The following is a 15,213-nucleotide window of genomic DNA, read 5'->3' as shown; positions in this document are numbered from 1 at the left end:
TGACGCTCAGTTTGCTCACCTACATACATATATAAATAGTGAGCTAGGGCCCAATGAGTAATAACATAATAGAGGAGTTAAATAAACGAAGTTCGATATTATTTCAAATACAATTGCATTTTAACTCAATTCACAATGATATATGTTTTCTCGATAGCAATAATTATTTCAATAACAATTTACGTAGTACATCTATAGAGCAACAATATTTCAATAACAATGGACCACAAGGGTCAGTCAATGGACCACAATGGGTCAATCAAAAATCCAGTGGACCATTAAGGTCTAACATCAGATATCTCTTTGTTTCAATTAATCCAATGATTGTAGTATTATTACCCCCAGGCAAGGATCTATAATCAATGGCCATGGTATTGTTTCCTCCAGGCAAGGGCTTCTCTAAAGGATGCCACAAATATAATTCAAAAGAGAACTTCATTCATTAATAGGCAATAGCATTTTGAAAACATCAATCATATAACAATTTTGAAAGTAATATAATTTGAACATATCTTTATAAAGTTGCTACTCACAGTCGGTTGAGTGGATTCTATGCCTCATATGCCCACCTATACAAAGCACATATAGCAAACAAACATTGAGGTTCAATCTCAATTTATCGATCCATCTAAATTCAACTCTTTTCTTGCGTGTTCCTAAGTCCATTCTATGTTAAAGATGTCGTAAACAATGTCTAAGAATGCTCTAGTAAGCATGAGGATGCAATTATGCTCTTATGAAAGCCTTTTGAAAATTGCTTAAAACAGGGTGTTCACTCGAGCGCACACTTGGTCGCTTGAGCGGTGTGGCCTGTCTGCAAAAGTATTGGATGCGTGTGATCTAGTCTCAACCCAACTATTTGGTCACTTGAGCCAAGGTTCAAAATGCAAAGTGGTCACTCGAGCGCACATTTGGTTGCTCGAGCCAACTACCTTGGTTTGTAAAAATACTGAGAGCTTCCGAAGTTTGCTGGAGCCATGAGTTCATCGCTCGAGCGAACTGGGCAAATTCTGGGTTTTCTATATTCGAATTGAAGTTCAAAATCATGGTTTTTAAACTCAAGGCTTGCATGACCTAATGAAAACATATATAAACTCTTTATACGACATAAACTCATGGAATTTATGAAATCATAGTCTCAAATCTCTTTAAATTTCTCAAAACAAAGTTCAAAACTTGGTGTTCTTGCGATGCATGAATTAAATTTAGTTTATATCCTCTTAAAGCATAATCAATTGACATGAGAAGTATAAGAACATGAATTCAAGTTAGTGTGAAAAAGTTCCATGCATGTACAAATTCATAGGAAATTGAACTCAAAGATGATGGATTATGCATGCATGTATACGATTAGCTTGTTTCTTCCAATTCCATGGTAAGCCTAGCTTCCTTTACACAAATACATGCAAATGAACCTAGGAACTTGATTAATTCAACTTCTATATGTTTTATTTACAAAGATTAAGGGAGAATTTCATACCTAGAGTGTGAATTCAAGAGTTGTTTAGTTTGATTCCCCAAGTCTCCTACTAATTTCCTTCAATTTCTCCTTTCTCTCTCTAAAATGTTGAGTTCTCTCTTCTTCTCTCAAGAAGCTCAGCTCATGGATGTTAAAATGAGCTCAAAGGCATGATTAAGGTTATATATATGGTGTAATTAGCTTAAGCTAATTAAGCTTGCTTATGGTTAACTAACGTACTTAGTTTAAATTAATTCTAATCATTTCCAATTAATTTATTCTAATTATTTGGATCCGAATCAAATTTCAATTAAAGTTGCCATAAAATTCTAAATATTCTAATTAGCCTATTAGGCCAGTCAATTTCGATTTCTGAAGTTGTTAAGGCTCTTAATTTATGTCTCTAACTCGGCATTTTTAACAGGTATTCCATTCACAAACAAATATTCATAACAAAACACATAATCAACTAATTAAACTCGCACAGTACATATATATATATATATATATATATATTAAAATAAAATACGGGTTGGGGTCGTCACATTTAGTCTCCTCGAATGCGATTCCCTACAGTTTGGACTCTCGTGGCTCTGAACCTAGTTTCACGAGTGCAATGTGAAACAAAAGAAAATAAGAGTCCAAATCTGGAAAATTCCATAAAAATCCACTAATTCAAAGTTGACACCTAATATTTTTGAGAGAATTAGGAAACCCACGACTCGTGCCAAAGGCCATTTGTTTGTCATAACAAAAGTTATCTCAGTTCGGGAACTTAGGTATGAGAGAGAAAGGTCATGAAATGAGCACCACACTCACCCGATTAAAGATCGGCCTTTACTAAGTCATGTTGTGAGTTTTATTAACACTCATGCTCATGTTCTTATTATTAATATGCTAACATTACTATGTGAGGCAAATAAGTATAGACAGCGTCACTTACTTTGGAGTGTTTTGATTTCATGCTTTTGAAAGAGTTTTGTGAATATGTGTAACTCAAAGGAAAAATGAGCTCATATGTACAACAATCAAAGTCATTCCAACTTAAGCAAAATAGCCTCCATCCACAGGCAGTCATAGAGATATTTCAAGTAAGCAAGTAGCCTCATGGTAATATGCTAGATATGATAATACACATATGAATGCTATGCTAAAGCAAAAACACTCACCTAGTACTCAACCGTTGCAAGCCAAAGAAAAAATAAATAATTAGAAAAAAAAAATGCATGATCCTAATTATGGAAAAATAACTAATGTAACACATACAACAATGCAACTAATAAATTCGGCTACTAACACGACATGTGAAGTAACTCAAAGTATGAGGTAGTGCACATAATCATTTAGGAAGTAGTAAGAGCACTATGCATGATGAGCCGAATTTTAATGCGTGCTAAAATGGATGTGAGGCATCGGAACGATGGAAATGAAAACATGATGCTATAAACTATGATGATAAGCATGTAAATAAAAAGGAGAAAGAAATGGGGGTTGGATGACATACATAAAGTGTTACAAATTTGTCCTCTTACAAGAGGATTCGAATGTGCTAATTAACTAATTATTACATCACCGAATGAACAATCACCTAATTATTACATTTACAAATATTACAGCAGTAAATACTAAAAAAATGGACAAGAGCCACGTGTGTACAAATGAGAACATCCTTTAGAAACTGCTCTATCTGCTTTCTGGAGAACTATTTTGCTTTGCCCTCAGCCGCTACTCTGTTTTGCCAACAGCAGTAAGTTGTTTATCCACTTTGAGGCCCGACCATTCCATAATGAGATCAAACCAGGTCTAATAAAAGACGATCATGCTTCATTTTCAGCAAAAAAATTTGTTTTGTGCAATGAGGTAATAACAGTGTAGACAGAGTATTTCCAAAAGTTGTTTATCCTTTCTATCCTTGCCTATCATGAAGATACTCAAGGGAGGAATAGATTTGCTTCTCAAATCATCAACCATCGCAAGGTTGTTGCATGATGATCTTAGAAGCAATAGGATGAAAGACTCTAATAAACATAAAAATGAAGCTATTCTTCTTACCTCCTTCCTATCATGAAGGAATTCAAGGAAAATGTAGACTTGCTTCACAAACCATCAAATATCACAAGATAATATGTGATGATTATAGCAGAGACTAAAATGGAAAAAACTATAACAACTCAAAAATTGTTGTGAACTCTTCTTCCGACTCATGGAATAAGGATGAAACATCCTTTTCCATGCTTCAAAGTGGAACTAGAAAAGAGTTTTCAACACTTTTTGATAAAGAACTCTATGTGACCAACAATGGAAATAGGGAAGAAATTCAAAAATCAAGCTAGCTATCAAAGCTTAAACACACAACTTGTCAAAATTGTTAACAACTCCTCTTTAATTCATGGAATAAGGATGAGATATCCATTTCCATGTTTCGAAAATGATCGAGAAGAGACCTTTTCAACACTTTTGACACAGAAGCTATCACCAAGATTTGAGATGAACAACAATAGTATGCAAGCGAAAGATTTATAGCTAGTTAATCAAACTTGCGGCGGGGTGGCTAAACTCTAAACCTTTCATGACCACAAGGTTCCAATATACTTAAGAAAAGCTATAAAAAAAGCAATAAAAAAAAAACAAAAGTAAAGTGATCAACTCAAACAGATTGGCGGCTACATCCTAAACACACCTAATCTGCGAGGACTATTACGCCATTACAATAGTGCAAATATAGTATTCAAGGCATAAAAATAAATAAATAAATAAATAAGAGAGCATATTCAACTTGATCATATCAAATAAGTCATGTAGCGGGGAGGACTAGAACCCTTGTAGTCCATAGTCAAATTAATTAACACACTAAACAGCCCACAAATACAGAAAAAAATAAAAAATAAATAAATAAAATAGTGCTAAAACTAAAAGAAAACAAGGAAAAAAAAAGTAAAGAGAAGCTATAGTTAACAACTAGTAATCAAGCTTAAGGAAGGGTGGCCAACCCCTCCATCTTTTGTAACCTTAGTCACATATTTCAGCCCTACAAAACAACGCAAAAACAGTATACAAAACACGAAAAAGACTGGAAGAGAGTAAAAGAGAAGTAGATAAAAAGAATGCAAAGCTTTACCTCTTGAAAAGAGAGAAGTAACTTCTTAGTTATCAAACTTCAATCCTAACCCTAAAGTATCTAAAATATAGTTTGAAACTTTAGCAAAAAACTTCAAGAACCAACTCTGATGGTGTATGTATTGTGTATCTATAGCTAAAGGTGATATAGAGGTCAAGAAAGCTTTTGCAAGAAAGGGGGATGCTTTTAGCTCTTACTAACTTCAAAAGCCTTTTGAAAATTTTCCTAACCCTAAATTATGAGCGTCTATTTATAGAATTTGAGATGTTTGGTTGAAAATATCTTCAAAAATGGCTAACTGATGGAATCCTGCCAGATAGTCTGCCTATTGCTAATAAGACCCAACCGGGTCCAAATACCCACGACCAGGTTAGATAACCCATGGCTGGGTCTAAAAGTTTCCTTTTGGCCCACTGCTGTATGGTAGTGCAGGTTGGAGAAATTCTTTGAAAATATAGTTTTAAGGTCTAAAACATTTTGGTCAAAATGGGATGTAAGGTTGAGATTGGAGCTTGAACCCAGATTTCTTTGCTGAGAGTTCAAAAGATTGCACAATGTAACTTTAATCATCGGGCGTTCAAAATGAAGCGCCCAAGTCTTGGGGGCAGTCAAAATGGGGTGTCTACAATACCTTTATAGGTTTTCCAAAATATAAGTAATCATTAAAAGCATAGCTTATCCAAAGTCCCCTACATACAACACATGTTGCAGATATCACTCTTATCATATGAATGAATAAGAAATAAACTCTCTTAGTGATTTTTGGTGAGTCATCCATAATTCGATTGTCCTTTTGAACCTAGATCTTGGGATCCCCAGTCAACTAGGTTGGGTTGCGATTATGGCGACTTGGAATTAATAGGCTTTAATTACATTCACCTCGATAAACTTTTCCTCATTTATTCTCTGGTCAAACTTTTTGTTTAGCGCGGCTGTTATTTTTCATTTGACTTCTTCTTTATATATCATTGAGTAGTTAATAGATCCACTATATTGTTCTTACACAATACTCACATCTAAGAGCAAATGTCGTACAGTATTAAGTCTTTGAATAAGTTGAGACTTACCGTTATTCTATGTCACTCCCATATTTAAAATCAGATAATAAATATAGAGGTTTTCCTCGGGAGCTAATGAAACCATTTTTGCTTCTACTCCAACTTTATTCTTTAAATCAATCAATTTCAATAATAATAAACATCAAAGGCATTTAGGAAGGAATAAATTACAATGTCCTCTCTAGTGTCCTCTCTCGTGATCCCATAGCTATTGAGAAGTTGAGAGCAATTCTTGAAGCTTAAGCAGCTTAACTGCAATAACCCGACCCTCGTACATGATTTCTTAAATGCTTACTGTGTAGTTCCGTGAAAAAAAAAATTATGATTAAGGAAGTGAAATCCATGTCTATGAATGTCTATCTGTCTCACAAGGAAAACTATCTGTCACCATCAACGCGTTTGAATTAGAAATTGGAAGCCTTAACAGCTTAATTAGCTGAAATTGATTATATATCCGTAATCAGCATAATTTTTAGGTAATATTAAGCATGTTCGTGAAATTTTAATTTTGGAATGATTAAACGATCCATTTTTGTCTTATATGCCTTACTTATGCCTTACTTATATATATATATATATCTAAGCCTTTAGGAGCCGGGATCAAAAATAAACAAACGTGAATACCATTTTGGGGGAAAAGAGGAGAAATCGGGGGAGAAGGGATTCCACAAGGAAGCTTGGAAAAATTGTTAGAGGTGTAGGATTGAATTCAAGGTAAGCTCAAATCCTTCTTGCTATGGCCACTTAGAGTTTGTATTGATGTGTATGTTTGATTCATGTCTAATTCATGCATGAATGATGAGGGTTTCTCTTACTTGGTTGCTTAGGCACCTAGATTTGGGTGTGGTATGAAAGTATACTTCAATCTATGGTTTTCTATCATCACTTCATGGAATTATGTATATATCATGTGTTATGTTTCAAAGATATGAAAGAACTTGAATTCAAGAATGGAATTAGAGAGGGAGATGACTTTTTAAAGCTCCTAATCTTGCTTAATTTATGATACTCAAGGTAGAATTCATGTTATAGTGAAGTTAGGTGAGTATATTGCATTAACCTAACCTTGGGTTGCATGTAAAAATGGAATGAATACCTGGTTGGGACTCGAATGAAGGTCCAGAATTTCAGAAAATTCGCTTGGTCCGCTCGAGCGTAGGAAAGCCCGCTCGAGCGGGAAAAACCACCTCTCAGCAGTTTTGTGCAATTTACAGTCCGCTCGAGCGGCCAAAGTTACGCTCGAGCGGAGGACTCATTTTTAGGAAAAATTAAATGTTTGTTCAGCTTTGAGTGCTTGTTTCTCTGGTATTTTTAGAATGTTTTACAGATGATTTTAAAGTGGTTGTAAGCATGCAAGGTGTAAGACTCAGGAAATGCTTTATAAAAAAAAAGAGAGACTAATGTATTACTTGTGTGCAGGGCACATTCCAGAAGGAAGCAACACGCCATCTCAACACTGTGAGTAGTAGTACTTATGTTATGTTATGCAATCATGTTAATGTCTCAAGCATGTAATGCTCTTATGCATGTTTAAGATATGTTAATGTTATATGTAAAGAAAAGCATTTACAAGGGCTATATGCCATTTTCAAGGGCCGTGTGCCACAAGTTTCAAGTACATTTTCAAGGGCCATGTGCCACAAGTTTCAAGTATATGTTCAAGGGCCTCGTGCCATATGTTCAAGGGCCTCGTGCCATATGTTCAAGGGCCTCGTGCCATATGTACAAGGGCCTCGTGCCATATGTTCAAGGGCCTCGTGCCATATGTTCAAGGGCTTCGTGCCATCATGTTTCAAGGGCTTCTAGCCACAAGCTTATGTCACGGGAATAGGCCTAGAGCCATTATGAGTTAAATGCAGAATCAGACAATTCATGTGCATGCTACATCATTTTATGTATTGATGTATTTAAGCTTCAAGTCAGACGTCTTTCATTATGTATTACTACTCATTGAGCTCGGCTCACTCTTTATTATGTCTGTTTCTGTAGGTTATCAGTCAGGGGGTCAGTCCTAACTTTGACGCTGTCCCTTTTGTCAACCTTTACATGTTCAGGCACCATACCAGGCCATTTATTTTTGTGAAGCTGCTAAGATATGGGTCTGCTTTTGAGAGCCACCTATGGATGTTGTACTTAACTTTTATATTCCTTTTGTTATGCCCAATTATCGGGTTAGGACTGTAAATGTATATGTTATACACTATATCCAAGGATATAGTTTTAAACTTTATCCGCTTTTGATGATGTATGTAATGCATGAGATCCCGGCATATAGAAATAGCTCAATGGAATATGCTTGTATTTTTTGTTATATTAATATTTTATGCTTCCGATAAGGCCCCGTACGGTATGTACACCAGTTTTCATGACAGGTCTTGCTTAGGTCATGCCCAAACCTTTAGGGGCAGGTGTAGGGCGTGACAGTGGTATCAGAGCACGAGTTGCTATCTCACACACGGATCCATTGAGCTGTAGGGTGTCTAGAAAGGATTTAGGCCTCATGCATGACATCCTAAACATATAAGACAAGTTCGATGGCAACATTAAGTGTACTCTGATAATACTAACCATGTCGCATTATGTCTATAGTATTGAATTAATTGTTGTGTAGATCATGGTGAGAACAAGGACAGAAGATGTGGAAGATGCCACCTCAGCACGACTGGATAGGATGGAAAGGATGCTCATGGAAATGGCAGAGACCTTACGGCAACAACAGCAACAGCCCCCCCAACAGCCGCCACCACCACCAATACCCCCACCTGTAGTGCAAGATTTTCATGCTGAAGACCGAACTATCACCCTCACTAAGGAGTTTAAAAAGATGAAACCGCCAATCTTCAAAGGAGGAATAGAACCGATGAAAGCTGAGGCCTGGGTATTGGGCATAGAGAAGTTATTTGAAGTCTTTCCCTGCACCGAAGCTCAAAAGGTACAACTAGCGGCCTTCACTCTTGAAGACGAGGCACGGAGGTGGTGGATGCTTACGAGGACAATCCATCCAGAATTAACATGGGATAGATTTTTGGGGCTTTTTTATGATAAATATTTCCCCCAAAGCATGCGGGACAAAAAGGTGACAGAATTCGAGACTCTCAGACAAGGGAACAAGACTGTTGCTGAGTATGAGGCCCAATTTGCAGAGTTAGCCCGGTATGCACCGCATATGGTGGACACGGATTATAAAAAGGCACAAAAATTTGAAGGGGGCTTACGGGGTGCCATCTTGGATCGAGTCAATATGTTAAAGTTGCCTACCTACGTAGATGTGCTGGAGAGGGCTGTTATAGCTGAGGGAAACCTTGCTGCTCAGAACCGGATTGCTGAATGGAAGGGAAAGAGGCAAAATAATCAATGGTCAAAGAGAGTGGCTACTCCACCAAACAAGAAACAAAACTCAGGGACTTCGAATACTTCTGCCCCTAATCAGGGTACAATTTCTGTTTGTTTGGAATGTGGAAAGAGGCACCATGGGATATGCCAATGGAAGTCTGGAGCCTGTTATCAGTGCGGAAAAACGGGTCATTTGATAAAGGATTGCCCTCAGAGGAATCAACGAAATGGTAACAGGACTGCTACTAGCTCAGCAGGGTCGACACCAACCACTAATACCAAGGCGCCGGTCAAACCTAACAACAATAAAGACATAGCGAGACAAGGCAGGGTGTTTGCATTGGTTCCAGGAGATGTGCAGAATGCAGCAACAGTGGTGTCAGGTACATTTATGGTTCACGGTCATTCTGCTTCTATCTTATTTGACTCTGGCTCTACTCATTCCTTTGTGTCAAAATTATTTGCACAAAACTTAGACAAAACTGAAGAAACACTGTCTTATATGTTATGTGTATCCTCACCTATGGGAGATTCTGTGCTTTGTACTTCTGTTTATTGTGGTTGCGAACTCGAACTTGGGGATGTCCGGGTATATGCCAACCTGTTGCCTCTCGACATGACTTATTTTGATATTATTCTGGGAATGGATTGGTTGGGTAAATATGGTGCAACTATAGATTGTCTAACTAAACGAGTCAGTTTCCATCCTCCGGGACAATTAGAGTCTACCTTACAGGGGCATGGCGTAATTTCTCCACCTTATTTGATCTCGGCAGCAAAAGCATGTAAATTAATTCAAAAAGGGGGTCAGGGGTATTTATGCAGTGTTTTGGAGGGGCAAGTGGTGAATGGAACTATTGACATGATCCCAATTGTGTGTGAATTTCCGGACGTCTTTCCTGAAGAATTACCAGGGCAGTTGATAGATCGTGAAATTGAGTTTACCATTGAAGTAGCACTGGGAACTCAACCCATATCAAGGACTCCGTATAGAATGTCGCCAGTTGAGATGAAGGAATTGAAAGTGTAGTTGCAAGATTTATTGGACAAGGGGTTCGTTCGTCCGAGTGTGTCTCCGTGGGGTGCACCGGTTCTGTTTGTAAAGAAGAAGGATGGAACACTCCGGCTTTGTATTGACTATAGAGAACTTAATAAAGTTACAATCAAGAATAAGTATCCATTACCAAGGATTGATGATCTATTTGACCAGCTGCAGGGGGCACAAGTCTTTTCCAAGATTGATCTGCGATCTGGGTACCATCAATTAAAGGTCAAGGCTGATGATATTGAGAAGACAGCTTTTCGAACCCGGTACGGTCATTATGAATTTTTGGTTATGCCATTCGGAGTTACTAACGCACCAGCAGCTTTCATGGATTTGATGAACCGTGTTTTCAAGCCCTATTTGGATGACTTTGTAGTGGTCTTTATTGACGATATTCTCATCTATTCGAAGAATGAAGATGCTCACGAGAATCACCTCCGTTTGATCCTTCAAACCCTCCGGGAAAAGAAATTATACGCAAAGTTGAAGAAATGTGAATTTTGGCTACTAGAGGTGGCATTTCTGGGGCATATCATCACAAAGGAAGGAGTTTCTGTGGATCCACACAAGATTGAGGCAGTCGTAAATTGGCCAACTCCCACTAATGTGACTGAGGTGCGTAGTTTTATGGGGTTAGCTGGTTATTACAGGAGATTTGTTCAAGATTTTTCTAAAATTGCTGTGCCACTTACACAACTAATACGAAAGGGAGTTGCATTCGAATGGTCAGAGGAACGAGAATCTGCTTTCCAGGAATTGAAGACAAGGTTGACAACAGCACCAGTTTTGGCCTTACCATCCGGTACAAAAGGATTTGTGATCTACAGTGACGCTTCACACAAAGGGCTTGGTTGCGTACTTATGCAGAACGGAAGAGTCATCGCTTATGCATCTAGACAGCTGAAACTCCATGAGCAGAATTATCCCACACATGATCTGGAATTAGCAGCGGTAGTCTTTGCTTTAAAGATATGGAGACATTATTTGTACGGTAGCACCTGTGCGGTATACACTGATCATAAAAGTCTCAAGTACCTTTTCACTCAGAAAGAATTAAATATGCGGCAACGACGGTGGTTGGAACTTTTGAAAGATTATGACCTGCAGATTCATTATCATCCTGGTAAAGCCAACACAGTTGCAGATGCGCTCAGTCGGAAAAATATGGGGATTTCAGCAGATATGGCGAGTATGGTTACAGGACAAAAGGACTTAGTAATTGAATTGGATAAGGAAGAATTGAACCTTGTGTTACATGGTCAAAAAGCCCTAATAGCAGCGATAGTAGCACAACCAACCTTATTGGAAGAGATTAAAGTGCACCAAATGGAAGATGAAACTTTGAGGAAGATACATGGTGAGTTCGAAACAAAACCAAAACCGGGATTCAGTGTGGTAGATTCAGTGCTCAAATTTCAAAACCGACTATGCGTTCCCAATGTGATGGGTCTTAAACAAAAATTGATGGAGGACGCGCATACCTCAAGGTTCTCAATGCATCCAGGGAGTACTAAAATGTACCGAGATTTAAAGCAGAATTTTTGGTGGCCAAGTATGAAGAAGGAGATTGCGGAGTTTGTTTCTAAATGCTTGCAATGCCAACAAGTAAAAGCGGAGCATCAAAGACCTGCCGGATTATTGCAACCTCTTCCCATCCCAGAATGGAAATGAGAACATTTGACTATGGATTTTGTTATAGGGTTACCACGGACTCCTCGAGGTATGAATTCAATTTGGGTCATTGTGGACCGATTAACTAAGTCCGCCCACTTTTTGCCAGTAAAAACTCAGTATAACGCAGATAAATTAGCAGAGATTTATGTAAATGAAATTGTGAGGCTTCATGGTGTTCCGGTCTCGATTGTATCAGACAGAGATCCTAAGTTTGTTTCTAGATTCTGGCAAAGTTTACAGGAAGCAATGGGTACAGAATTAAAGTTCAGCACAGCTTTCCATCCTCAGACCGACGGTCAATCCGAGAGGACGATACAGACTCTTGAGGATATGCTCCGAATGTGTGTACTAGATTTTCAAGACAGTTGGGAAACCCATCTCCCGTTGATAGAATTTGCGTATAATAATAGTTACCATTCGAGCATAGACATGGCACCTTATGAAGCTTTGTATGGAAGACCATGCCGTTCTCCCGTGTGCTGGGCTGAAGTTGGGGATAAATCCTTATTAGGGCCTGAAATTGTTCGGTTGACTACTGAAAAAGTTCACGTTATTCAGGAAAGATTGAAAACTGCTCAAAGTAGGCAGAAAAGCTATGCTGATAACCGACGGAGAGATTTGGAATTTGACGTGGATAGCTATGTTTTCGTGAAAGTCACTCCGATGAAAGGACACCCAAGATTCGGAAAGAAAGGTAAGTTGACACCCCGGTATGTCGGTCCTTTTCAAATTCTGGAAAAAGTGGGTCCGGTAGCTTACCGAGTTGCCCTTCCACCACATATGAGTCAAGTGCATAACGTGTTTCATGTCTCTATGCTTCGTGGGTACCTTCCGGATCCGTCACATGTTATTTACTACCATCAAATTGAGTTGAACGACAAGTTGACTTATGAGGAAAAACCAATTCGCATTTTGGACCGACAAGTAAAACAATTACGAACCCGTGAGATTCCAATGGTAAAAGTTGAGTGGCAAGAACATTACGGAACCAACGCAACATGGGAAAGAGAGGAGGAAATGCAACATCAATACCCACACCTGTTCCAACCCTAAGGTAACCCAAGTTTGGAGGACCAAACTTATTTAAGGGGGGGAGAGTGTAATAACCCGACCCTCGTACATGATTTCTTAAATGCTTACTGTGTAGTTCCGTGAAAAAAAAAAATTATGATTAAGGAAGTGAAATCCATGTCTATGAATGTCTATCTGTCTCACAAGGAAAACTATCTGTCACCATCAACGCGTTTGAATTAGAAATTGGAAGCCTTAACAGCTTAATTAGCTGAAATTGATTATATATCCGTAATCAGCATAATTTTTAGGTAATATTAAGCATGTTCGTGAAATTTTAATTTTGGAATGATTAAACGATCCATTTTTGTCTTATATGCCTTACTTATGCCTTACTTATATATATATATATATATATCTAAGCCTTTAGGAGCCGGGATCAAAAATAAACAAACGTGAATACCATTTTGGGGGAAAAGAGGAGAAATCGGGGGAGAAGGGATTCCACAAGGAAGCTTGGCAAAATTGTTAGAGGTGTAGGATTGAATTCAAGGTAAGCTCAAATCCTTCTTGCTATGGCCACTTAGAGTTTGTATTGATGTGTATGTTTGATTCATGTCTAATTCATGCATGAATGATGAGGGTTTCTCTTACTTGGTTGCTTAGGCACCTAGATTTGGGTGTGGTATGAAAGTATACTTCAATCTATGGTTTTCTATCATCACTTCATGGAATTATGTATATATCATGTGTTATGTTTCAAAGATATGAAAGAACTTGAATTCAAGAATGGAATTAGAGAGGGAGATGACTTTTTAAAGCTCCTAATCTTGCTTAATTTATGATACTCAAGGTAGAATTCATGTTATAGTGAAGTTAGGTGAGTATATTGCATTAACCTAACCTTGGGTTGCATGTAAAAATGGAATGAATACCTGGTTGGGACTCGAATGAAGGTCCAGAATTTCAGAAAATTCGCTTGGTCCGCTCGAGCGTAGGAAAGCCCGCTCGAGCGGGAAAAACCACCTCTCAGCAGTTTTGTGCAATTTACAGTCCGCTCGAGCGGCCAAAGTTACGCTCGAGCGGAGGACTCATTTTTAGGAAAAATTAAATGTTTGTTCAGCTTTGAGTGCTTGTTTCTCTGGTATTTTTAGAATGTTTTACAGATGATTTTAAAGTGGTTGTAAGCATGCAAGGTGTAAGACTCAGGAAATGCTTTATAAAAAAAAAGAGAGACTAATGTATTACTTGTGTGCAGGGCACATTCCAGAAGGAAGCAACACGCCATCTCAACACTGTGAGTAGTAGTACTTATGTTATGTTATGCAATCATGTTAATGTCTCAAGCATGTAATGCTCTTATGCATGTTTAAGATATGTTAATGTTATATGTAAAGAAAAGCATTTACAAGGGCTATATGCCATTTTCAAGGGCCGTGTGCCACAAGTTTCAAGTACATTTTCAAGGGCCATGTGCCACAAGTTTCAAGTATATGTTCAAGGGCCTCGTGCCATATGTTCAAGGGCCTCGTGCCATATGTTCAAGGGCCTCGTGCCATATGTACAAGGGCCTCGTGCCATATGTTCAAGGGCCTCGTGCCATATGTTCAAGGGCTTCGTGCCATCATGTTTCAAGGGCTTCTAGCCACAAGCTTATGTCACGGGAATAGGCCTAGAGCCATTATGAGTTAAATGCAGAATCAGACAATTCATGTGCATGCTACATCATTTTATGTATTGATGTATTTAAGCTTCAAGTCAGACGTCTTTCATTATGTATTACTACTCATTGAGCTTGGCTCACTCTTTATTATGTCTGTTTCTGTAGGTTATCAGTCAGGGGGTCAGTCCTAACTTTGACGCTGTCCCTTTTGTCAACCTTTACATGTTCAGGCACCATACCAGGCCATTTATTTTTGTGAAGCTGCTAAGATATGGGTCTGCTTTTGAGAGCCACCTATGGATGTTGTACTTAACTTTTATATTCCTTTTGTTATGCCCAATTATCGGGTTAGGACTGTAAATGTATATGTTATACACTATATCCAAGGATATAGTTTTAAACTTTATCCGCTTTTGATGATGTATGTAATGCATGAGATCCTGGCATATAGAAATAGCTCAATGGAATATGCTTGTATTTTTTGTTATATTAATATTTTATGCTTCCGATAAGGCCCCGTACGGTATGTACACCAGTTTTCATGACAGGTCTTGCTTAGGTCATGCCCAAACCTTTAGGGGCAGGTGTAGGGCGTGACATTAACACACCGGTGGCCGAGTTTGAGGCGGCCTTTACTAGTCTATCAAGGTTTGCACCGGAACTCGTGGTGACGGAGGAACGTCGTTGTATTGAGTTTAAGAAGAGATTGAGGACCGGGCTTTTTTTCAAAGTGGTTGGGTCGATGATTAGGGACTACGAACGCCTTATGGAGGTGGCAGCTCATCTTGAGACTGTGATCCAATTAGAGGAGAAGAGGATGAGGGGCTCCAGGCAGAGGAGTCAGGAGGTTCA

At 38.4% G+C, this 15,213-nt stretch overlaps 1 protein-coding gene across 1 annotated transcript; it reads left to right on the top strand.

The window, feature by feature from the left end:
* The first annotated feature begins 8,069 nt into the window (after nucleotides 1-8,069).
* Nucleotides 8,070-14,701, top strand: LOC145799174 (uncharacterized). Its single transcript, XM_082888720.1, has 3 exons — nucleotides 8,070-9,351; nucleotides 13,957-13,995; nucleotides 14,527-14,701. The coding sequence occupies exons 1-3, from the start codon at nucleotides 8,250-8,252 to the stop codon at nucleotides 14,550-14,552; spliced, it is 1,167 nt and encodes a 388-aa protein (XP_082744846.1). The 5' UTR covers nucleotides 8,070-8,249; the 3' UTR covers nucleotides 14,553-14,701.
* The last annotated feature ends 512 nt before the right edge of the window (nucleotides 14,702-15,213 follow it).

Source organism: Camellia sinensis, chromosome 9 (assembly GCF_055761805.1).
Source record: "Camellia sinensis isolate YWXY chromosome 9, ASM5576180v1, whole genome shotgun sequence".
In the NCBI taxonomy this organism is placed as follows: Eukaryota; Viridiplantae; Streptophyta; class Magnoliopsida; order Ericales; family Theaceae; genus Camellia; species Camellia sinensis.
This window is presented reverse-complemented; position numbering and strand designations above follow the sequence as displayed.

Bases quoted from the DNA above. Each gene is read 5' to 3' on its own strand.
- LOC145799174 (XM_082888720.1), top strand. From the start codon at position 8,250: ATGGTGAGAACAAGGACAGAAGATGTGGAAGATGCCACCTCAGCACGA. The intron at 9,352-13,956 runs GTACATTTATGG...ACTTGTGTGCAG, and splicing joins TGCAGCAACAGTGGTGTCAG to GGCACATTCCAGAAGGAAGC. The intron at 13,996-14,526 runs GTGAGTAGTAGT...CTGTTTCTGTAG, and splicing joins CAACACGCCATCTCAACACT to GTTATCAGTCAGGGGGTCAG.